The following is a 27218-nucleotide window of genomic DNA, read 5'->3' on the forward strand; positions in this document are numbered from 1 at the left end:
ATAAAAAATTTTTATTATTTATTTTTTTTACATATAAAAACAAAAATGCGTACTTCAATATTTTGTGTACATGTTTTTTTATCTTTGAGACAATAAACGAACAATCAGGGACAAATGTACAAACTTAATTTTCTTTTCAAAATAATATTCAAGCATTTTATGCATAACACATTGTTATCAAATGAAAACATGAACGTTTTTAAAAAGCGTTCTTTATATACAATTTTTTAAGGATTCTTTATAAAAAGAGATAGAAAAACATTTAAATGCAAAATTTTTTTTTACCACTTGTTAATGACACTATTACTGTCTAAAAAATAGTGCAGCCATAATTATAGGGATCGTATTGTATTTGTAACAAGGAACCTCCAGTTTTATCTCTAAAGGCATTATAGAATATGTTAATAAGGTTTTCAGCCAAATAAACATTTAATTTCAAAACAAGAAATACAAATTTTTGAATAGAGAAAAAATATTAGGCTTCATAGATTCACAAATAAGATATATAGCAATCAAAGTTGACAATTTTTATGAAATATGTAAATATATCTGACTATGAATCACATATGCCCGTATTTGAATTCTATTTTCAGTTTTTTTAAGATTACATGATAACCGTGACTCTTGAATGCCTTAATTATTCATAGGTTTTGGAGTAGGACCAAAATTTTTCCGATAATTTATCATCAGGCATTGGATTGTAAATTGTCAATATTTAAACGATCCCTTTTATAAATAAACCCCGCACCAAAATTTTATAGCACCCTAATCAATTAAAACAAGGAGCAAAAATTACAATCCGCCGAATCTTCACCAGATGATATAAATGGATAATGGTACTTTGTACGTTAAAAAAAATTGTATGAACAAATGCTGAATAATAAAATGAATTATCAAAAAAGCATTATTAATCATTCGTTCAATTCCAAACAAAAAAACTAATTAATTATCTTAATTAATATCTTACAAATTAATTATAATTTATATATATTTATATATTTACAATGTTTATCACCTTTATATATATAACAAATATAAAAAAGTAAAATTCGACTAAAAAATAAAAAATTCATTTGTGTTGTGTTCAGGTTGTGTGAAGCACAGAATGTTTTTGTTCTTGAAAATATGTTGTGTTTCATATTTCCAACAAAATTATTTATTTAATCGTAAGGATCCAAAACTAAATAATCGTTCGTGATCTCTTAATGTTCGCGCAAACAAAACAAAATTCAAAAATAATTCATACATAAAGTCTCGACAAAGTAGACTTGTAAGAATATCATTTGCTTGTTTTTATTATATTATTGGTCTTTTTTGATTGTACCATTTTGTTGTGTTTGACTGACGTAACCACTATTGATACCATTTGAATAACCTTCTTGTACAATTTTTGAATATTCACCGGTGGCGTATGACGATTTCAGATGGCCATTACTGTTGCTGAAACCATTTTGTACTTTACCATTTGCACTACCATTCGTGTGCTTATGATCTGCTTCCAATACAGGCTATAATTGACAAGAAAAGTTTTTATGAAAAAGTGTTGTTTTAATTTCTTTGATCCATAGTTTTAATTAGTATAATCTTAAGTTATAATGAATTTCTAAAAATTACTGAAGGGCAAAAAATAGCAGCAGCGATTTTGTCTATAAGCAAGCACTTTTCACAAAACGTATGAATTTTTCATAAAATGGTGTTATTTTGAAGTTGATAAATAAAAATTGTAACATTTAAGATATGTAATAGAAATGCAGTAATTTTCTTAAAACATAATTGTTATAAGGTCTCTCAGGTCTTTCAGTATTGAAGTAATTTTAGTTCGTTTTTAAAATATTTACATACAAGTTAATAGCGTCATCATAAATAAATTTTAAGGGTTTATAATGCTACAATTTTTTACTTCAATGATTTTCAATATCTATATGATTTGACTTATTTCTCATATAAGGGAAAATTGACCAGTTTCAAGGGGAAAATACGAATAAATAAATGTATATTTACCATACAGAATCCGGTATTTTTAGCAGATCTCCTTTCTTCTTTTGAGTATTTAACTTTATAAAAGTCAGAAAATAAGAAAAGAAATAGAATACCATGTAATGCAATCCATACCATAAATGATTTTGGATAATTGCATTCTCTAAATAATAGCTGAAATTGATGTACCATAATTGCAACAAATTGTATCTGTAATAAAATGAAATTTTGCCAATTTAATAAATCAATTTTTAAAAATGACATAGCAAAAAGATAAACTTTTCTCTTACCATTTGGAAGCTAGTTAAATATTTTTTCCACCAGATATATTTTTGATACTTTGGACCCATAGCAGCGACCATATAATAGAAATACATAACGATATGTACAAATGTATTTAATAGAGCAAAGAATGTGCTATGCCCGCCTGGTGCAAATTTTAAACCTAACCATACAGAAAATGGCATACAGCCATGATGAATAACGTGTAATGTTGATACTTGATTAGTTTTTTTTCTCAATACAAAGAATAATGTATCAAAGAATTCTGTAAATTTGGAGAAATAATACCACCAGCATGTAGCGGCCATCTGAAAATTCAAAAATATAAAAATTTACTTTTATTGATAATCGCTATAGGGAAGAGAAATAATTGAAAAGTAAGATTATCCTAATTAATTAAGGAATAGTGGCTGGGAAATTGAATTACCTAGTTAATTATTTGTTTTTAATAAATGTATGTTTTAAGGAATATATTTGAATTGTAATATTATTGATATCAATTCCTGACAAGTAAAAATAAATTAAAGTGAAAATTTAATGTTAAGAAAGATATTTATTTTATTGAGATATTGATTGATTTAAATGTTAAAATATATTCACGTTACGCCTCAAGGGGAATCAAATTTACAAGTTAGAGGGAACCGATGTTATAGTCATTTGAAAGATTAAGAACAGCACTTACCCGAAGAGCAATAGGACTGTACGAATAATCGACTGGCTGACATTTAAAGCTATAATCACCCCACCATCCACTTTGTAAATACTAAAATTTAAAAAAAAAAAATGAAATTAATTTCAAACAATTATTAGAATCACTTGTACTATTAAAAAGATGCTTACCTCATAAAATATCCATGCACTAAATAACGTTTGGCATAAATTATATACAATTAGAATATTTCTAAGGTCAAATGGTTTCCTATTTTCCATAATTTTTGGTCCTAATACTTTTGAAAAATAAGCGTAAAATAAACATATTCCTAGTGTTGGTAATGGACTGGACATCATGGGCCAATCATTTACTCTAGGATCTGTAACAAAATAAAAATATTTCTTGAATAAATTGTATTTAAAAAAAATTGAAACTTAAAAATTAAAAGAGATAAATTGTATTATAAGTTTTCCAAAATAAGATTGACTCCAATCAGAAAAGGGGCAAAGACAAATGATTAAGACAAACATTATCAGTTTTCTAGCACCCCTGGTTGGCTATTGAGTGCTCTTCTCCTTTTCACGATCTTGGTTTCCGTCAGTCTATGCTAGTCAGAAAAGTATTGTCGCTCATGTTTAGGTAGAGTTTCGAAGTTTTGGTAGGCCGCTTTTAAGTAGGAGTATGCTTATGCTAATATTTCATAAGCAGAATATGCAAAGCCTTTCAACTACATAGCCCTAGATGGAAGATATAACTGAAACTTTACTGTGATTATTTTTAGATTCATCGATGTTATAATATTGGAGACGACTTCAAGTATCCTATTAAAAATAAAGAACTGTATAAATACCTAGTCAGAAGAATGACATTAAGAAAGATGTTGAAAAAATTTTATACTTTTGAATTTCACAAACATATTCTCAAGTATAATTTTTAAAATATGAATCATATGCTTTCTGAAATAATGACAAATTCTTAAGCCTATAGCATCGATCAAAAAGATTTATAATAAAGATCTAGCTGAAGAAACTTAGGGCGACACTTTGTGTAAATCCGGCCCGGCTGATCTAACCTAATGCACGTCAGTTTAATTAAATTTAAAGAAGCTAGTCCCCAAAGTAGCAAATTTATCGACTAAATATCATGCGTTTTTTTAAAATAGAATGTAACTACCAAATATGCAATACATATTATTAAGTGATATAATTTTGTTCTGTTTCTGACCATTTATGTAATATGTATTGCATATACGATTTATTTTAGTTGCTGCATTTGATATTTCTGACATCAGTATTATTCAGCCCTCAACACATAACAAACGTAGCTGATTTAAAAAATATAATTTCAGATTTTAAAATAAAAAATTAGTACCATATAAGTATACAGTATAAACAGAATATTTGTATTATTTACCTAAGAAATTTGCATACTATTACTAAATTACAAGTATCCAATTAATTGCAACAATAATACAATTTGTATATAAAAAAAAGATTGCGTTATAATTTACAAGTAAAGTAAATACTGCACATTATTAAAGCGGAAGTTGATTTAAATAATGTTTAAAATTTTGTCACTAATATTTACAACAAAAAGACATTTAGGTAAATATTATAAATAAAATTATAAATACTAGATAATATGTTTAAAATTCAAAATAATAATAACAATAACATTGCTTTTATTACAAAGTTCCGGTATAATGATTTCCTACATATTCATACAAAATATAAATAAGTAGTCTCACATTCCGTTAGTCTGCAACATTGTGCGTGATTATCTTATAAATAAATATTATAAGTTAAAAAAAAAAACTATTTTATCATCAAAATTAATTTATGCCTACGTTTGTAAAAAGAACAATATTCATATGCGTAGGAATTAGAAGGTATAAGATAAAGAGGAATAACACTTATTTGTTTTGAGGGCAGATCAATTAGAATGAAGTATATTAAGAGTCTAAGCGTTTGACAGAAGTGGTATCATGAGCGAGAAAAATCCAAACCAGATACAGTCACATTAAGTATTTGTTTTCACTTTTCACGTACACGATCAATTTCAAATGATGTTTATTTTCGATAGTTTCTGATTTTATTTATGCGATTCTATATTACCTTCAAAACAAGAGAAAACAAACAATTGAATGAGTAAATTGTTGAAATACCATTGTATAGACAATGTGGATTACATAATCGTTGTTTTTTACGTCATGTAAGTAAAGAAATATAGTGACTCTCAGATGGCCACAGTTATGAATATATAACACGACTGTGGTGCCGCACACACGTAACTGATATTCCCATATAATACATTCTGTATAATGTTCTAAACTAATTTACGCACTCACGAGTAAACAGTAATGTTTATGAAAAAATGTTTCAAACAAAAGTTGTTTATTTTATATAAGAAATATCTTTTTCATTTAAACTTTTGTTCTATTTCTAACGGTTTACAAAGTACCAAGACAAATAGTAGATATTTTTTTATTACTCAATTGAAAATGAATTTATTTAATGTTTGTAGGCTATATTTGATGGAATTTTAATCAGAAGATTATCGATTTGTTGAGTTTGTTTCCTGTGCCAAAAATATGATAATGTGCAAGCACCGGGAAAAGAAAAACATAATAATCTCAATATTGGTTATTTTAATGTGTGTTATTGCACTTCCATAATAAAAATAACTTTAAACTTGACGAGATTATTTCCGAAAAAAGATGTTTTCAGAAAAACCGTTGCATTAGAAAATTCGTAGAAAAGATAAGTGGTAAAGGAGATGAAATAAATACATGAGCTTGAATGGAATTTTATTCATGCTTTTGGAAATTTTTCTTGTCTTTTTCATCTCTTCTATTAAAAAAACATCAAATATGATATCGTTTGTAGCCCACAAAAAATATGGGCATAGCATAGATCTGTCAAAAGCAAAGTACGGGCATTTAAATATTCAACTTTCGGGAAACGCCGGGAAGTTAACAATGATATACTTTGCAGCCTCAGAAGAGAGAAAAGAAAGAAAGCGCATTCAAAGCTTTGAAAAATATTTGAGTTTTTATATTGATCATTTTAAAATTCCATTCATTTCCATCTTTATTGGTGGAATTTAAATTAATAAAAACTTGATTTTGTGTAGTCTTCCTTAAAATGGTCTGATTTAAAGTAGGAGGGAAGAGCTTCACAATGATCTTGATTTTTGATTTATTTTTACGTCAAAAAAAATAACAATTTTCAACAAATCTTGGTATAACAAATTATCATTGGTCAAACTCGTTGATGGACGTTGAACGTCAAAAAATCATGATTTATTTCAATTAATAAAGACAATTATTTTAATTTATTAAAACAGTTTGTTATTAAAACATTACACAGGATTCAAAGAGATTGGTGTTGAATATTTAATATCAACCTTGAAATAATTTCAAAACTACTACAAAAAAAATTATTAGCCAATAAAAATGAAACTTTTAAGCTTTTAAAGATATATTAAAAAAATATATAAAAACTGTACAGAATTTCAATTAGTTTTGAAATAAAAAGATTTGCGTAAAAATCATGCCTTAAAAATTTTTCAATTCAATTTAATGACGTAAAATCAATATATTTGAAATAATGATTATTTTTATAAATCGGTGTCAATCACTTTCTATGTCACTACAAAACTGGTGTTTAAGTCGCGTCTCTTCCGGTTGTGCTCATACTCACAGACAAAGAAACCCAGACATTAAGTAAATTGCAAATTTTCCATATATTTACGAAGAATGATAACATATCGATAACTCTCAATTCAATAAAATATAAATATCGACTTAAAAGTTGTCGCGCTTCTTTTTAGTAATAAAAACTATAGACCATTTTTCTTTTCACTACGCTGAAGAATAAAACTCCCAAAAAGGAATAACAAACTTTTTACTCTTTTTAATCCAATAAATTTAAGTTTGTTTATAAATGTTAGTTATCAAAAAAAATCGAGAAGAAAAATAATAAAAATTATTAGCACGAGTGTGCAGGATCGTTTTTAGCGCCGCTAGCGGTAATATTTATAACTTCTATATTGTTTTATCATATTATTAATTTGAGTTTGTATCATGTTTAATAAATTACAAAACTTTAAAAAAACCGATACAATTATATATTGGTTCGAAAATTGTATTTTCTAGAAATTTTTTTCGTTTTTGGAGAATTGCATTGAATCTTATAATATAATAAATAAATGTTGATAGCGCAATTTACCATATATTTATTTGAGCTCCTACCATATTTATTTAATTGATATCTTGTTTGAAATGTTTTTTTTCTATTAATGAATTTTAAAGTCTATTATTTATTATAAGCGATTAATCGATTCTATTGAGTTTCGAAACGATTTATTCAATCGATTATAGTAGTACTCTGTGGGGGATTAAATCAAACATAACCAGTGTGTGGCGTTGATAGGGAATGGTATCAATATACAGGTGTCTCGCACGCTTTGGTTGCATCAGGTAGAAAATAAAATTCTAACACGAAAAGTGCTCTTCTATTTTTTTAATTCTATGCGCGGATAGTTAGCAATTAATTAAAATAGGCAGGTAATTAGAAGCATTGTAACTAAAAATTAAAACCACTCGACTCTGACTGAGGTTAATTAATTGCATCTTCCATGGAAGTCGATTTAAAAAATATGGTGGGAGCGCAAATAAATTTATATGACATAGTATGACTGAATTTCCTGGACAATTTAATCCTCACCATTTATTTACTATAATATCATCTATCGGCATTATTTACATTTTATTTGAGCAACGATAATTGATTTAGAAAAACTCAATATTTTAAGTTGATATAAATTAAAATAATTTTAGAAAATTTTTGTTATTTATTTCTAATATAAATTGTATTTTCAGAATTAAATTGATTTATTATGATTAATTGAAGCGTTTACAACCGATAAAAAAAATATCGATTGTTCAAACTTAGAAACAAACAATTGAATGTTTTTATCATTAAACGTTTTGATTTTAAAGTGAATCGATTTGTTTGCCAGTAAGTATATAAACAACTATACTGTCATGATACATGATATAATGCAATTTATATGGAAATAAATATTTAAACAAAAAGTTTAAAAATATTTCTGACCATCCTGTATTTTAACTTCAATGGGTCACTATCGAAGATTCTAGAAGATTGTTCTTAATACGTATGGGTAATTCAAATATTGATTTTACTAAATACGCAAGTTATAAATTATTTAAATAAAAAATTTTAAGTTAATATTTAAATAGTTTTTATTAAAATAAAAAAAAATTTCTAAAAATCAATTTACATTTAACTTAATTAATTAAAATTAATTAGAGACGAGAGATACATACCACTTTTTTTGTCGAGGATATCATGGTATGTGTGAATTACACTTGTAACAAGATGAGCCATTTTGAAATTTATCTGAAACAGAAAAAAAAAACATATTCAAAATTTTTAAATTTAAAAAATCCGTTGAAAAATCACATGAGTAGTGGGGTAAATTGAATGAGGAATCCCACATGTTTAACAACACTACACAAAGTGGGGATAATTATTGGATTAACCAATTTAAAAACGATGTAATTTACTTAAGTCAGTTTAATCATAATTTACCTTAAGGTTAATTCAAAACTATTTTCTACTTAAAAATTTATTTAAAAAATTTTTATCTTATGGGCGTGTGCAACAACTCCATTCAGATATTGGTTATCGTTTTAGAATTCTATCTAACCAAACTTAATAAATAAATAAGAAATTAGTTAAAAATTAAATTTTTTTATTCACAATTATTCGAAAAAATACTACATACTTAACGTAAAAATTTATCAAAATTAGGTAAAAAAAAATATAATAAATTTCTCATGCCCATCCATGTTATGAACATGTCATAAGTGTGTCGTCATTGGTACCCAAATAAAGCTAGACAAAGAGATCAATATAGATAAGTATATGTTTATAATGTATTTATTTACTCTGTTGCACAGTTCTAGCACATTCCCTTGTATGTAATTGATTGAAAGAATATTCTAGAACATTTGTGCAGAATATATAAGGCGAAGCTCGCTGCTCAACCGGGCACATATATACTTTCAACATCATGAGGCAACATCGTTTTTCAAGACCAAGGCGAACAAAGAAAAAGAAGCTTATGTTTAAAGTTCATTAAAATTTTTTTAAGTAGTGCAAAAGTAATAATATTTTTGAAGTGAAATATATTTTATTATGGAAATGAAAGAAAAGCTGTTGGATGCATCTGCAATGGATGTGGACTTCGTACGTCGAGGGATTCTCATCAAAATTTCGTAACTATTGAACATCGTAAGCTAAGTATTTAGCTTGTAATTTTTATTTCGTAGTAAATTTATACAAATTTTAATCTTGCAAGTTATATTTATTCAATTTAAAGATGAGAAAAATCAATGATACTAAATTGCGTCATATTTTTTAACAAGACGCCAATCGCCATTTTGAATATTCTTTACCTCTGTAATGAATAAAATTTAGCTTGTAATTTTTTATTTCGTAGTAAATTTATACAAAATCTTGTGGTATTTAAAGTTATATTTATTCACTTAAAATATGAAAAAAAATCAATATTAGTAAATTGCGTCATATTTTTAACGCTACCGCCATATTGAATATTGACAATTCTATAATGAATAAATGTAACTCTTATTGATTTAATAAGTATTGGAACACTTGGGTTCTGTTTTTTTTTTTACTTTTTCCTCAGAAAATTCGACAAATTGAATACTTCGTGGAATTAAAATTCTAAAAAAATATCCCTAAATATATATATCTTTCAAAGCTATTATACCTAATAATAAAGGGTATTAGAGGAAATCCTTGGCCAAGGTACTTAGAAAATTTGGACATAAAAATTCCACAACATCGAGAGAGAGGGTATTGTCTCAACATACATGGGATTAGTGAATCCAACAAAGAAAGAAATATGTAAACGATGATCTTGATTCAGTGAGGCAGTAATATTCCTATTTTTATAACGCCATTGATGATGTGTTATTTTAGTGGACTTGCGCAATAGGTAGTTTAATGATATATAGTGATAAACTGAATAACCCTAGATTTTTAAGTATATATTTTTTTTTACAAATTAAAAAAATTCATAGATGTATTTATAAAATTTCAACAAAATATTGCAAAATAAAATTTTAATCAATCTTAGAGATTTCTCTAGGAGGGATCAAAATATATATTATCGATTTTTTTTTTATTATTTGCACAATTGTTATACAAAACCCTCAAAAACTTTATATTACAGCCTTTTAGAAAAAAGTATACAAAGGTGTCTTTAAAAAGTATTTGTGTGAAGTAAGTACATATTCTATTTTTAAATTTTATTAGATATATTTTAGAAGTTAAGGTTAGGGAATATTAGTTGTGATAACGCCATTTTTGTTTTTTATTATAAAGTATGTGTGGTTTTATATTAATCAATATTAAGTATTAGAATGAGTCATATTATGACATGACCGTATTACGCAATAATTGGGGCAATTTGAATTCTTCATATCATACTTTAACATGCAATTTATGATGTGTACAGACATAGTAGACGCCTAACATCGCCGTCGAGACGTCTTGTTAAGTGGCGTCAAGAAACTTGGTTGAATTTTTCATTACATGTTTGTTAGTCATTATGTCTCTAAATATATCTACTTTTTTTGTTAAATTGAATTTTATCATGAAATGATATACCAAATAAATAAATAATTGGGTTAATTTTATTGATAAAGATAACGAACTCAAATATACGTGGATACACTTTTGATAAAATTCAAAGTCAAATGGGGGGTACAATATTTATGGTACATTTTTTTGAAGTAAAAAATAAAGTTTGAAAATCTAATAATTATAATACTTTAAAAATAAGGTATGAATTAATTAAATCTCGAGTTGATAGCACTGACCCAATTAATAATTATAATGATTTAACGAAGTAATAAATTGATTATTTTTTTTAATATTAAAATGTATACCCGTAAAATTTATGTAAAGCATATGTTTCATTACATTAAATATTTCGTGTGCTAGATTTGAATACATATATAATTAATTAATAAAAATCTGAAGCCTCACTCGGAAGTTCATTTTTTTGGTAATTTTATTTTTTCGAAATGATTTTGACAAAATAATGGTCTAATCTAGAAAAAAAATCACAAAAATTATTCGAACTGTAGTTCGGAGTCTGGGATCATGATTAATTTTTTCAATTAGAAATAAAAATGCAATTTTTTTAAATAAAAATGAAATAAATAAAGCTTTATTAATTAAACAGCCAAAAATAAGTTTTTAGAAAAAAGAACTATAAGTGCCACTTTTCGACGACAATTATCAATCAGGAAGTATCCTAACTGATAAAATGGATAATAATATGTAGCCATAAATTGACTTTTTGGAATTTGAAAGTTTGTAAAATGAAGTTAATGATTTGACAATATTGGGTAGCGACTTATCATTAGATAATTGGGTAATGAAGGAAAAGATTCACCATTTTTAAATATATACAATCAAGAGCTTATGTTTTTGACAGTTAAATAGGGAAGGGAACCTGTAGAGCAAAATTAGAGAAAAGTCCCGAGCATTCAATTTTTCAAGTATTCTACTAACGGGGAAAATTGAACATTTTAAATTGTTTATCATGCAAAATTACCAGTCAGGAAATCAGTTTTTTCGAAAAAAAATTAATTCTTAGAAAAAAAATTTGAGACTTACTGATTAAATCACCAATCATTTGAGAGTTTCAAGGGTATTGGACAGCCGGAATATTATATTCATCGTGTCGAACAGCATCGTGTTAAAAAGTGTCGAACAGAAAACAAAAATTTATAATCACGATTCTTTTTTATTAGATATTTGAATTCAGGGATCGAAAAATTAGGCTAAAGTTAGGAAATTTTATTAATCACCGAACAAGATGAATATCACTCATTCCGGAACATTAAAAATTCAATAAAATAACTGATGATACAAAGAGAAATACAATTGCCAATTTTATCTTGCCTACGAGAAATCACAGGAAATATTAGGAAACAACTCCAGTTTATTAACAAAGTATTCAGCCAGAAAATGTCAATATTTGCGAACATTAACCGGTTCGAGAATTTTGAATAAATAAATTAACTTACAAATTGTTGCAAAGCTGTTAGACATTTAATTGTAGACTATTTGGTTTGGACAATTAAAAGTAAAAAAATTATTTTAAATATTTACATTTGCCGATTTATAAATCATAATTAAATTTGAATTAATTATATGAGGGAATTTTGTACTAAAAGGTCATCATGACTTTAAATAAAAAATATTCAGCCAGAAAATGATAATTTTGAAACATTGGTCAGTTCGAGAATTTGGAAATAATAAATTAAGTTTGAAATTGTAGCGATTGTAGCAAAGCGATTCTACATTTAATTGGCTTAGACTATATATTTGTTTTTGAAAATTAAAATCTGTTCTTTAAAAAACATAATTTTATTCGGATCAAAGACGTGATCAGGATTCATTTTGAACCAAAATTTTAATTCACAAATTTGTGTCAAAATGTCAAGTTTAACTGCAAATGTACAAAAAAATTTAAATAAAATTTGTAATTTTGACAACAGTGTTTTATTATTAAATCGGAGGTCAAACATAATGATTCCTTAGATTTATTAAAATTATATTAATTTTAATCAATAATATTAAAAATGACGTTAACTAGCCTCTCATCATTTCACATGACCCATAATGCGAAAAAATAGCAAGAATTAATTAGCTATAAAATGCAATCAAATTTTTGACTAAGTAATTGCTTAACTTTTAGCACTAGTTTTATTGCTATGTATTGAGAGTTTAAAATAAATTTTTATAATTATCGTACATTTTTTTAATACCCTCTAATATAAAAATTAATATTTTTTAGTAAATAAAAAAAATTCACCACTACTTTAACGATATTGTAAGAAAAATCGTTAACAGTAATTGGGTAACAAAAAAAAGAAACATTTACGAAATTTAATATTTCTTAAATGTTAAAACTAATGTTTAAATATTTTCGTGACTCATAGCAAAAATCATCTCTTTCCAAAAAAAAAACTTGATGTCATTAAGTTTACGAAATAGATTATTAATAAAGACACCCATTAAAATAAATATCTAATTTTTTTGCCATATTTCAAACAAAAAAAGTAAAGATAGTCTCCTCAAAATCATTCATTAATCGTCAATTTAAGGTAGTATAGCAGTATCAAAGTCATACCACTCTAGTCAAGTCAGCCAAAACTTTTTTCCCATATTTTATAATTTTTTCCATAATGTATCAGAAGTTGAATTTAACAACTATTTTCAAAAAATTAAAAAAATAAAATTTATATGAATTAATTTAACTAGTATTTAAGCAGTTACAACTTTCGTACAATTGTTCAGTTGTTATTAGTGTATTACTGAAAAATATAAGCTAAAATGTTTTTCTCTTCAAGTTTTAGAAATAACTATGATTTTTTGAATAAATTTAAAAAAAAGTAGTTAACTGTGACCCTCGATACTGCGATACTATCTTAATGTATATAAATAAAAAAGAAAAATTGTTTAATCTTTTTTTAAGTGCTTAATAAGTGATATTCCCCCCTAAAAAAAAAAACAATAGTTAATTTTACGTAATGTACTCCAAAAAAAATTAAGTTTAGAAGCAAAAAAAAGTAATTACATAACGAAACCAGGTTAATGAAAATATTTTTTGGTATAGTTGCATCTCTGTATGAAAGTAAAAATTTTATAATAATTATATTGGTTGTTTAGGAAAAAAAAATGGCTTCGTTGTTTTGATAGTTGAAATGTTGCTTCATCGCATCAAAGAATATAATAGAATTCTTTTGATAAATTAAAATATATTTATTGACTAATAATAACAAATAAGACCACTGTACGTAGAATATTAAATAAGTATTAAACGTAAGTCATGAACAAATCGTATTTGAATAGCCTTGTATTTATTACTTGCTATAAGTAATGAAATATTTTTAAGTAACAATCAAGATTTTGTCAAGTGGGGTAACTATCGATTACATAAATGATTCGAAGGTAGTCAATATTGAGTTAGCAAAAATAATTTTAGTAACAAATATGACAGGTATATTAATGGAATCCCAAATAAGGATTTAATAGTATAACAATAAAGAAAATGTCTTAAAAATTTCACGATTTCCGGCGTTACATGAAAAAGTTCTTTCTATTCACTCTTCGTCAGAGGAAATAATCAGTCTTATTTTCTCTGAAAAACATTTTACGTTTCTATAAATAGAAAAAAAAATTAAATAGAATTTATTTTTCTAAATTTGACTTAGCGCCCCTCCCCTCATTATAACTTTTAATTTCTCCTAATTACGACCACATTATTATTATAATGTACGAAAGTCAGAGTCGTTTGGGACACGAAAATTTAATTTTAAAAAACATTATCATTCAGGAAAAAATTTTCCCCTGGAACAATAGAAAAATAAGAATAAAAAAATGGTCATTCCGATCAGTTAATAATATCAACAGTTTTGATATTTCAAGAAAAAAATTTTTAAGGTTCTCTTATAAAATATTACTGTAGTGTGGGTTTTTTAGCATTAAAACCACTGTAATTAAAAAAAAATATTGGGTTCGACTCCCAATGCAATTAAATTTTGAGAAGTTACACTACTTGTAAACAATATCAACATTTTGGATATTTCAGACTTTGTATTATAATTTCCTGTGATGTTAGGTTTGATTTTAATTAGATTCTTAGTACTTAACAATTAATTTAATATTGGATTCCACTGTCAATATCCATAATTGTAAAGTTAAAACATTTTGAAGAAATAATAGTCAATATTGTCTTAATTTTGGCTACCCTGTACTCGTTGCTAAAAACAACACAACAAATTTTTGTTAGAAAAGTCAAAAGCCCTTAAATTATAATAATTAATATATAATTATACATACGTCATGAGTATTAGGAGAGCTTTATAAATATATATAAATATTTTTTCGTTCGAATTATTTGTCTAGCATTTTTTTTTTCCTAAGCGGTACATTTTAAGACCGTGAGTATATTTTTCGTCAAGCCTAGACATAATAAACTTGAAAATGAGGAGTGAATCATGGAATTTGGTAGAAGAATAAGGAAGTTAGGAGTAGGACAAAAAAAAAATTAACTAGAGTAATAATATATAAGATAACCTAGGGCTGAAACAAATTTTATGTAAAAAACCACTTTTTAATCAGTGTAGTTTATTGACTACACATATTTAAATTTTACATAATTTAAAATTAAAAAATTTCTTAGAATATGATTAGAGACATTAGTCCTTGACAATTTGTATTTAAAAGTAATTCAACACGTTCCTAATTAAAAAACACCACATGACGAATTATGCTTATTAAATTATTTGCCATCATAATACAGATAGAAAATATAGACAAATCGCTCGATTTTATGTAAACAACATAGAAATCAAAGATTATGTAGTATTGTAAAAGGGGTTTGAGCTCGGTAGCAGAAAATTTTTTAACCTAAATAAATCGTGGTTGTAAACTATACATCATTCAATGAAAGTTAATTAAAAAAAATTAATTTCGATTACAAATACCTATAGTATATCGAAATTTGTCATCTAGAATTAATTGCGTGAATATAGAGTAGTATAATAGCTTAGTGGGTGGCCTTGTAGACAAATTTTTCATAATGTTTCTTTATTCACAATTAACATTGCGTATGTTTATATATTTTTGTTGTAATATGTTTTTGATTGAAATTAAGTTATTTACTTAATGAAAAAAATAGTTTATTACTTAATTTAAAAGTTATCGTTTCATTAATCTAATAACTACTAAAACACAGGTGTCTGTGTAATGAGTTCACTTAAATGCCATTTTAGTTATGTATAAACAAATGTGATAAGTATTTGTATCAAAATGGAATTTCAATATTACACTAGCAAATAAAATTAATTGTTCTTTTTTCTGAATAAAATTTTTTATTGAAATATACAACGAAAATTTTTAGACCATATCATTTTGAAAATAGGTCTATGTCTATAACATACCCTGACTCATGAGTGACTCATATTAAAGTGTAGCATAATCTATATTTTTAGCAACTTGAAATTTTATTAGGTTTCTCCAGTAATCTATACATATAAAATGCTTTGTCCTGAATGATTGACTGACGGATCAACGCACAACCTAAATCGATTATCGTTAAGACCTGAAATTTGGAAAGTGTGTTCTTTGTATGACGTAGGCAATCGATAAGAAAGAATTTTCCGAAATTCTAACCAAGGGCGTGAAAAACGGAGCAGGGGGGGATTTGTATGGGAAATCTTGATTCCTTGGTGCAATCTACTTCAAATTTTGCATAAATATTCTTTAACAAAATTGATGGAGAAAGTGTTCTGTATTCACTCAGCGAAGTGACTCTGCTAGTATATAATAATTAGAAAAGGACATTTATTATTTTAAAAAATCGCTTTAAAGCGTTTTTGGAAATACATTCAATAAGATAGTGACATGGCAGATGAGATTTACTTCGGGGAAGGAAATTAGGATTGGGATGTGTAGGAGTTTCGTTAACTGTAATTTATAAAATGCGAGAAAAGATGTTCAGTTACATTGATATTATCAGTCTGGAATAGGTTAGAATAGGACACAAGAGTTTGGAAAGTTATTGAAAAGTCAAGTTAAATTATGTTATACCCTTTATAAATTAACTTGTAAAGGAGAATCGTCCGTTTTTATTCTTCTAAGATTTTTCCTAATAATAAAGAAGGAATCAAAAGGCTATGTCGTTGCAGATAATTCGAATCAGGTTAAATTATTACTAACGGAAATCCGAAAATATTCACGAAGGCTTTCTATTTGAAACGGATAAGGAAAAATTCGATTTTTTGTTTAAAATTTTAAAATCAATCTAATATAATATACATATTCGATTTATAGTAAATAGGCGAGAAAAATAATAATAAAATAGTCTTTGTATGTTTCTCCTTCAAGATTCTAATTTTGCACAATAAACAAGATTCTTGTTTTTTGGTTTCAGATCTTGTAAAATGTATATTTAATTAGTACCTATATATTTTTGGTCGGAAATTAATCATAATCAATCCAAATATTTACATTAATAAATGTCTTCTAAAATCGTCTAAACTAATAAATTAGATAAAATTTGAAAGTATTGGTATTTTTACTTGGGGGATATCCGTTTTACTGCCAATTAACATCATCAAATTAAACCAAGGTAGACTCGTCTATTAAAAAATTTATTAACACAGGGATAAATGATACACTTATTATAAAAATTATATAAATAAAATGTATTGTACCTGTAGATACAATAGCACTAAAAAAATAGGTAGATAGGTAAAGGTTTTAATTTATGACATACTTATTTTGAAAATAGACAATCTAACGCTAGGAAACCATTTGAACAAACGAAAAAAATGAAACAAAGAAAAAAAAAACGGATCAAAAGCTCCAAATTAAAACAAACTGTCGTTACAAAGTTTTACTTAAAATGAAAGTTTAAGTTTTGAACTTGGAAAAGGTGTTAAGGATTAAATTTTTGCTGAGTATGAATTAGAATCAAGGGACTTAGTATTCTTAATTGAATAACTAGCTTAAATTCTTAGCTAAAGTACTTAGGTTAGGCTATGTTGGCTGTCCACGAAGACACACTTAGGCTATAGACTCCATTGTGATATCATATGTGTTTAACTACATTTTCCTCTGATAATCCCATTTATCAGCTCCTCAATTATATTCAGAGGCTGAGTGCACCTTCTTCATGCATATATCATTCACTACACCAGCCCATCACAACTATTAATTAAATTTTTGTTGTGTCGGTGGGAATCGAACCCGCTACTCTAGGCATACCGCGCAGGGAATTGGTTACGCCTAAACCAACTAAGCTACTAGGATTGACATGCAAGTACTTCATTTCTAAAAAATAAAATAACCACGTAAGTTGAAGATTTTCTATTTTATGTGAAGCGAGTTATCAATTTACAGAGATAATAACGCATAATACATATCCCAGATTTGACGTTATAAACTTTATTCAAGTTGTACTGTAGAGGAACAATTCCATATACGTGTCAAAAATAGACTGACAAAATATTTTTTAACTGGGTATCATTTTTTTCGATACTGAACATCCGGTCAAATAGTATTCACGAATATCTGCGAAGAATGGTCGGAATGAAATTCTCTGTCGTCATAATCTAAGGATTATCATGCCGTATAATAATATTCAAAGTGAAATGTTATGTCAAGGATTAATTATCCTCATGAGATTAAAAAAAAAAAAATAATAAAAATCGTTAGCAACAGAGCAAACAACTAAATAAATATATTCTTCCGAGTTAAATTATTTCTTTTTTTAACAAAAAATAAATAAATTCTAGTTACGAAAAAAAAAAAACGTAATGTAAACACATTATATAAATATGCTAATTATTAAATATTCATAAAGTGAACATTTTATATTTATAAGTGAGACTGGTTTTTTTAAGACTATTAGAATGAACATGGTTACATACATTTTTATAAAAGGAAGAATATGATAGAATATTCTAAAGTATTCTATATTGAATAATTGGTGTACGATATAAATAATAACTTTCACTGTATCAAGACGAACAAACATTAACAAACAAGAATTATTATTGCATATTACAGAAAAGTTATTTATTATTGTTGTTTAAGTATCTGGTTTATTAATTATATAACATCATTATTAATTACGGAACTATATTACATATACCTGTATTCAGGGAATTTTTTCTAGTATTGTTTCGTAACATTCAAGTAAATCCCACAAATGAATTGTTTAACACACATAACAAATAAGTAAAATTGGGTTTATTGATTACCACTTTCTTTAGGCGGCTCATAAAAATGTCAATTGGTTTATGATATTGAATAGAAAGTATTTGGGTTCTAAACTAGGTTAAGACGGCGTCTTTTTTTGTGTTATTTACATTTTTATGACTGTTGTTAAAAATTAAAAGATATATACAGTAGAGGTTAAGAAAAAAGTCAAGAGGATACTTTGGATGAGTTTGAGTTCAAAATTAGGTTAGCACGAAGTATTTTTTTTATTCTAATTGATATTTTTATTGGTAGTATATAAATGTGTGTTAAAAACTAGGTTAACCCAATGTATATTATATTTTTATTGGTAATTTTAAAAATTAAATGTGTAAGAAAGGTTAATAGAGTAAATTCAAGGGTGTAATAAATTAAAACTTAGTTTTTATGTTTACTTCCAAAAGTTTGCTATAGATGTAGTTTTTTTAATATTTTTTACTTTTGCCATTTAGTTAAATTAATTTGAAAAAATTTTAAAGCGAAAATAATTAAAATCATTTCCACTAGTTTTCCAACAAGAAAATTGTAAGGTTTACTTAGGCAGATAAAGAATATGCGAATAGCTTGATAGTAAAGTTGGTAGAATATAAAGCCGGCGTTTTCTATCCATTTCATTTGAGGTTGGTTGCAGGTTCGATTTTCGCTAGGGGTGTTAGTTAAAGGTCTAAAAGTAAAAAAGCTTAATAAACCCGGCTATGTGTTCAGGAACGACACATTTATCTTAATAAACCAAATTATATTTAGAAGGGGAAATCGGCTTCGAAAGGGCACCCATTTAATATCAATTTTTAATTATGGGCTAATTTATTGACTTAATAGTGTCCTGTCACAGGCTAAAAAAGTCGATCCATTAGCAGTTAAGAGTACAATAAACCATTATGATATTTAATCAATTAAACACAAAACTGATTTTCCTGTGATTGTAGTCATTCCAAGTTAATTTAAAATTAATGTAATAATGCGGGTTTTGAATTTATTTATTAATAAAGAAACTCCTCCTACACAAATTTAATTGTTTTTTTATCAAAGTGTCATAAATACAATAAAAAAAATTTGTTTTATTATTTCGATAATATTTTATCTAACCGTTTTGTGCAACAAGTAATGAACAAAGCCAAAAAGAAGCGAGGCATGAGGAGTTTATCGTGCTATAAGATTTATTTAACATTTATTATGTTAGGGTATAAATATTTATTAATGGAGGAAAAATTATTTAATTCTATATAATTTAAATAAATATTTATAATACAAATATTAAAATAATCGATTATTTATTACACTAGAATTAATTGTTATAACAAAAATACATGTCTGAGTTCTTATTACAAATATTTGGGTTCATTAAAATTAGTTCTACAGGCACTTGCCGAATATTTGGAAAAAAGTTATAAAACAAAATATAGAACGTATTGGATTTATCCATTGTCTTTACCCCAAAGCGGACATGAATGGGTATTGTAGAATTGTGTCGTCAGAAAAAATGCAAAATATTTTTGCTTGGAATTGAGGGTACTAAGAAATTAAAAAAAATGTACTATCAATTATAAATATCGTTTTTCATATAAATATGGGCGTTACGAATAGTTCAAAGTTCAATATATTATTTACTTAAGTTGCATCAGCCTTTTACAATTTTAGATTTCTTAAAAATACATTTTTTTAATTAAAAAAATTATACATAACTTTTTTCGAAATAAGTTGTATCATAATATAATAATGATTAGAGCGATAGATAATCCAAACTGGATTAGATTTTTATGTTAAACAAACTGACGTCACGAAATTTAATACTTGTGATAGGATGAATCATTTTAGACGTCAAAAAATCATTCTATAATTTCTAAATATCTAATCGAACAATTAACTGTTTTTTTCAATTAGTTGAAATATTTCTGTATGAAGTTTATTTCAATGTATTTTTAAGTTTGTAACATAAAGGTATCGCTGTCAAATTCCTCAAGTAGTCACGTGTCTCCGTGTATTTCCGTACACATAATTTTGTTTTTAAATTAACTCTCTTTTAAAACGGTATTTTTTTTCTGTTTGAAACCTGTTTTTTAATGTTTGTATAAACAAAGATGAGACTTCTTGTAATTTAAGTAATTTTTTGAATGCATTAATATTGTCTTTTTAAATAAAAAAAAGTTCATTGGCTGTGAATTTATTTGTGCAAACTTGTATAGTGTCTCTGTTATTAAAGAGTGGCCTACTAACCTTCTTACCGTTTTTAAAATAATGTCTTATTTTGTTTCCTAAATATTTATATATAAAAATTTTTTTGCTTACCATTTATAAATAAAATTATTACAAAATTTGTTTATGTTATTAATAAAATAATATTTAAATTTCTAAATAATAGTTTTAAAAATAGAATTGAAGGTTAATTGGTATTTAACTAGCCATTAACATCTCGCTAACCGTAACTAGTGTGTGGGTTACCATGACGACCGACTATAGTTTAAGGTTATGTTTTTGAAAAAATATTAGTTAAAAAGTTTTGAAATAAACTTACCTTAAAACTAAATTACAGGGGATAAAAATAAAATAAAATTTTTATTTCACAACACAAAATCCCACTTTTAATACGGTTTTTACCTAGATTACACTAACATTTTAAAGTAAAAATAACGAAAATTTTTTAATAATTTCAGTTTTTCAATTTCCACACACTAATATTTGCACCATATAAAAACACAATATTTTTTATTTTTCTCTTAGAAAAATGTTCGCAATATAATACATAATTTTTCGATTTACTTCCTAGTTCTGTTAAAATAGGTGTAACCGCAAAACGGGGTTTTTAATCTATTTAGTATATGTGTTTATCTTCTCTTGAAGACTTGTCAACTTTGACTGAATGTGACTAAGTCTGCGCACCACACTTAAATACAAAATAACTGGTCATACATTACATACCATGTTTCATGAAATGGCTTGTATTACCATAAATCTTTTCTTTTTTAACACACACATTTGTACATTACACTGTTTTTATTTAACTTATTTCTTGGCGACTCACGGCGGGAAATACGCCTGCTCCATCGATTTATTTGTACAGAATGTTTATACTTGAGCGCCATCATTATTTATGAACTAAAACATATTTCGTTTTTGAATGCGTCTGTGTGTAGTTATTGATTAGCTCGTAAGATGTCATCATTGTAGCAACGGCAACAATGATATTTAATGAATCCAATTGTTGCGCTTTTTTGGTAAACTGCGTGAAGTGATTAGTAAAGCTTGATTTTTTAATTTTAAATTGCGACGCATGTTTTTGTTTTTTCTATTTGATTTGACTACGTAATTTTTGGTATTTTTTGATATTAAATTACCATAAATTTTTATTGTTCATGAACTTGAATTTGAATAATTATTTTATTTATTTATCTAGGAAAATTTTTGAATTGTTTTTTGAAAAATTATTACCCACGACGTCAGTAAACACGATTCTTTAAAAAATATTTTTATAATAAAAAACAAGAATATATTACTTGGCTTAAAAATACTTTAAAAAACAAAAATTCGAGGTGTGTTTGAATGTGAATGTATAGGAAAAATTATTTTTCTCATAAGATTTTAAAATATAATTTATTTTTATTTATTTAATTAGAAGTGTTAGTAGCCTTGAATTTACAATTTTGTTGTGAGTAATTGAACTTTGAACCATAACGATTTGAAAATTTCGTTTTCGAATATGATGCAAAGAAAATTTTTACGACTGTGGGAAATTTATATTACTAACTGATATTTTTATTTAAGCTTTTTTTTTTTTGGATTGTGGTGTGCATTTTTGAGTACCTAAATATTTTATTTTTGGTTTCGATTCTAATTTTGTTTTAATTTTAAATTTTATAATCTGGATATTTTTTGGCAAGCCTAGACTCAGTAAATCTTAAACCGCTTGTGAAGGTGTAGTTTAGAAGGGAGATAGAATTTCTTGTAGGATGTCAGCTGAAGTATCATTTATTGATACATAATTAAGGATATTAGAAAATTCATTTGAAATTATTTTTCGAATTTATTATGAAATTAATTATATTTATATTATTTGTACTTATAAAACAGACTATTTGTACCAGTTTACTAACAAGAATCTGTAGAATATTTTAATAATCATAACATTGAAACGTTAAGGCAAACATTGGGTGAGAAGAAAGCTATATAGAGATATCGAATATTTTTAACCACTTTAATAGAACCTGTCCCTAAAAATGGCTTTGCTTCCAATTTATGGACATCTTTGATCATACAGAATAATTATTTTTAAGCCACCAACGTAATTAGGATACAAATTACAAAAAACTTGAGGAGCTTTTACAAATGATGACAACTCTTGGTTAAAAAACGATGCTTATAAAAATCAAACTATACAACAACAAACATTTCAATTCATAAATTCATTTAATGAAAGTTGATTGAATTTGATGAATATTTGATTTGATTACCGATCGATATATATATAAGAAATAACACTCCGATGAATAAGGAAAGCTAGGTAATTTTTCTAAATAAAATTGAAAAACATCGTACAAGCACACTAAACAATCAGAAAGCCCTGTTCTGTTTGACTGGGTGTAGTAAACCAAAAGTAACTGGTATTTAGTAATTATTTTAAAATATTCGTTAAGGTTAAATTTTTTTGGAAAAAATGATTTTCTTTGAAAAGTTAACTTTTGTCTATTTAACTTAAAAGTAAGAAGGAATGATGCTAATGCAAATTTATTTATTGGTAGAGGCGATAGAAAAACTCTGAATTTTTTATTAGTAATATCGTCAAACGACCACATATTTAATGTAAATTATGTTACTATTGATTCTTTTGTCAGTTAGAAGTAACAAAGGCTGAAGAAAACCGGCTCTATAAGGTTGAAGAAAAACAACTTTTTTGGAGTTTCCCAAACTAGCATATAGCCATAATCGCCGCAGGGATTATATCCAGGGGGTGCCTCTGCATCTACACTTGGGTGGGCCAAAAACAATCGACTACATCTCTTTCTTTCGATACCGAAAAAATTAGATATTAATATTAATAGAAAAGTCCTCCTTATTAAAGTTTTCATTTTTGCTTCAACCCATTATGAAAAAATTCATATCTTGCCATTTATTGAACGTACCTACAGCAAATTTCAACATATATTTTTGTAAGTTGAACCTTGAACGTTCTACAAATGAGGTATCTGACATTTTTACCATCAATGTAACCATTTAAAAGATATTGAAGAACAAAAATAGTAGAACTAATAAAACTAATAAAATTGCTAATTAATAAAACTCATAAAACGGGCAATAAATATTTTAAAACAAAATTAAAAGATCTACAAAAATGCTTAAGCGTTTAAAAGATATTCGTAGCCAAAGTTCAAAGCATACCGATTTTCGAAGTTTTTAATAATTACGTTAGAAAATATGATTTAAAATTTTTGGAAATATTTCTCAAAAATTTGAGTTTTCGAAAGCTTTTTAAGCTATTTCTAGATAGACACTAGTAAAACAAAGTGCATGGTGATAAGCAAACATAAAAACCAAATGCGGATTAAGAATTCATAACACCATGGTGGAACAAGTGAATCAAGATGTTTGGAGCTTTTATAGTTGAAGTTGAAGATGGTAGATGTGTACATAATAACAAGAGGCATGCGACCCTCAAAGGTAGCTTTTAATAAATTCAGCTCGTTACTGTCAAACAAAAATATTTCTAAAGACTTGGATGCAAAATGTTATGTGTGGCCTGTTTTATTATATGCTGCATGTGAATGAATCGTGGACTGTGACAAAAAGAACAAAACTTCTGGAAGCAGTGGAAATGTGGTTGGTTTCATTGACTAATTGAGCGTATATACGTTTAATTAATGACAAGACATGCATTTTTTAGCATGGGACTGAAGTGAACAAGAATAGAGGAGGACAATGAATTTTTAATCTTTTTCTGTTTTTTTATCTCACGTTCCCTTAAAAAAATTATTTTTGAAAAATATAGATTTAAATTTTTTCGATTAATATTAGTGAATTTTTGAAGAGGATTCATTTAGTTGACGCCCGTCTTGTAGTTCACGCCTGGCGTAATAGAATTAAAAACTGTTTAGTTTGAATATATTATGTACAAATCCCATTGACATTTTACTAAGTACAGGTACTTTCAGTCACAAGGGAAAATATAAACAAATTCTATAGGTACTATAATTATTGTAGTAATAACAAACAGAAAGACAGACACACATGAATGGTAGACAGCCACATTCATATGTGAGGGTTGATTAAATACAAAATAATATTATTTACAAAACAATTGATAATGTGTGGTTTATGAAATATTGTGTTTGATAACATTTTAATTTACTGTGTATCAATCATAACAATAATAATAATACTAATTGAAATTCTACAGGTTGATTATGTAAAATTAAATTAAATGTATGTTACTTATTTAGTAAACAAAACTACGTCAATTAATATTGAAATTAATAAAAAAAATATTTTGGATTTAATTTAATTAAAACGTTTTGACCATTCTTTTGAAAGCAATTGGATAGTAGATAATTAACATATAAAGGCTGCAAATGTAAGCTTTATATTATCCTGAAAATCACTTGACTTTTGTTTGGAAAAAAATCTGTTTCTTTGACTCAAAATTGGTAAAAAGATGAAATTAACAAATTTAAAAATCTTCTGAATTAAAACAACTGCAAGTTTTTAATTTTATACACATATTGAATACAAAGTACATTAGTTTGACCATGAAGTCACTTTTCTGAAGAATAATTCAAATTATATTGTACCTACATAATTTACATGCAAGCAGGCCGTAAAGTACAAAAAACGAGAGAAAAGTTTCGTGTATATCCTTAAAACCATATTGGGAATGCTCTAAAATACTAGATTAATAGAGAAGTCGCATGTTTTTTAATTTAATTTTTTTCGAAAGTTTACTAAAAATTACTAAGATTACTATTTTTTATGCATTTTAGCAACACCACCGTATGGAGAGATGATAAAATGCGGAATAATAAATGGTTTATCCCTAATTTGCTTTCACTATAATATAACGTAGTTTTCCATAGAAATCAGTTGAAAAATGTAAATATAGCGTGATTCCGATGGGCTCACAGCCTCATAGGGTGTAAAAAAGATTTTAGACGAATTATGCTTTTATTATATAAATTTGTGGTAAAAAATGAATGGAAGTTCTCTATTAGGAAAATTTAGAAATGAAAATCTTTTTAACTCCCGAACTAAAAAAAAGGGTTGTTATAAGTTTAACCGCTATATTTGTGTGTCTGTCGTCTGTGGCATCGTAGCGCCTAAACGGATGAACAGATTTAAATTTTTTTGGTTTCATTTGAAAGATAATTTAGCTTAGGTTAGGTTTCCGTATCCGAAAAAACTAAAAAATTGCCGATGATCCTCAAAATCGATTCAGTGGAAGAGGCATGACCTATAATTTTAACATATAAATAATTACTATGGAAATGAATGGTTAAATAAACCTGGCTCAATTCATTTCGAAAAGTGAAATGGTAAAATAATTAGATAATTTAAAGCAATAATTCAAAAGAACAAAGTCAGCTCAAATATTTCAATTTCAATTAAAATATTTTCAAAAATTTGTCCCAAAAAATGAAAGCTCTCTAAGTATTCTTTTCATCTCATCTGATGTCCTTGACCATCACTTTGTTATTGATTTAAGAAGGAGTGTTATAAGTTTAAAGTGTTTATCTGTGCGTCTGTGTGTTTGTTTCTCAGTGGAATCGTATTGATTGAGAACATTGTATAGCTAAGTTTCCAAAAATCGGTTTACAAGGAATAAATCGCATTTGTCGGGGATTTTTTAAATTTTGTAAATTTCACTTGTTTAAATTGATTTGTTGCAACTATAAATAAAAAACCCTTATAAATATGCAGTTGTGAGTCCATTGAGTACCTATGTATACACACTACGTTTCATTATTATGTGCTAATACCATGACTGTTGTCACAAATAATGCACATACTTATGAGCATGTTTTTAGGAACTTGGGTATTATAACTATTAACTATAGACGAACTTATTTTTTTCCGCCTCTACGCCACGGTTGACTGCCACCCCTTGCATGGCAGACAAAATTGAGTAATAGAAAATTTTTTTAAATACCTAAAAACTTAAGTTACTTAAATGGACTATGATCCTTATTACATTATGTATAATGTTTGCAAGAAAAAAATATTTTGAATTTTCTTTACAGTCTTAAGTAAAAAGAATGATGTTTGCCGCCTCTAAAAATGACCATACTACCTTAATAGGTATAGTTCTAATCTGATAGGAATAAGGAATATATTCAGTTTTGTTAAAAATAGATGTGATTTTTAACTATCCTTTCCACCAAATAGCAACCACATAAGAAATTTCAATTTGTTTTGAAAAATGTCAAGCA

At 26.5% G+C, this 27218-nt stretch overlaps 1 protein-coding gene across 1 annotated transcript; it reads right to left on the reverse strand.

The window, feature by feature from the left end:
* Positions 1-1030: 1030 nt before the first annotated feature.
* Positions 1031-21875, reverse strand: LOC123305622 (elongation of very long chain fatty acids protein AAEL008004-like). The gene is made up of 7 exons (XM_044887390.1): positions 21323-21875; positions 8262-8334; positions 3100-3290; positions 2942-3022; positions 2268-2567; positions 2002-2187; positions 1031-1508 (listed from the first exon to the last, which is right to left on the reverse strand). The coding sequence occupies exons 2-7, from the start codon at positions 8320-8322 to the stop codon at positions 1302-1304; spliced, it is 1026 nt and encodes a 341-aa protein (XP_044743325.1). The 5' UTR covers positions 8323-8334; positions 21323-21875; the 3' UTR covers positions 1031-1301.
* Positions 21876-27218: the final 5343 nt, after the last annotated feature.

This window comes from Chrysoperla carnea, chromosome 1 (genome assembly GCF_905475395.1).
Source record: "Chrysoperla carnea chromosome 1, inChrCarn1.1, whole genome shotgun sequence".
In the NCBI taxonomy this organism is placed as follows: domain Eukaryota; kingdom Metazoa; phylum Arthropoda; class Insecta; order Neuroptera; family Chrysopidae; genus Chrysoperla; species Chrysoperla carnea.

Coding starts and splice junctions, on each gene's coding strand:
- LOC123305622 (XM_044887390.1), bottom strand. CDS start 8,322: ATGGCTCATCTTGTTACAAGTGTAATTCACACATACCATGATATCCTC. Junction 3,023..3,099: donor GTGCATGGATATTTTATGAG/GTAAGCATCTTT, acceptor TTTAAATTTTAG/TATTTACAAAGTGGATGGTG. Junction 2,188..2,267: donor ATTTAACTAGCTTCCAAATG/GTAAGAGAAAAG, acceptor ATTTTATTACAG/ATACAATTTGTTGCAATTAT.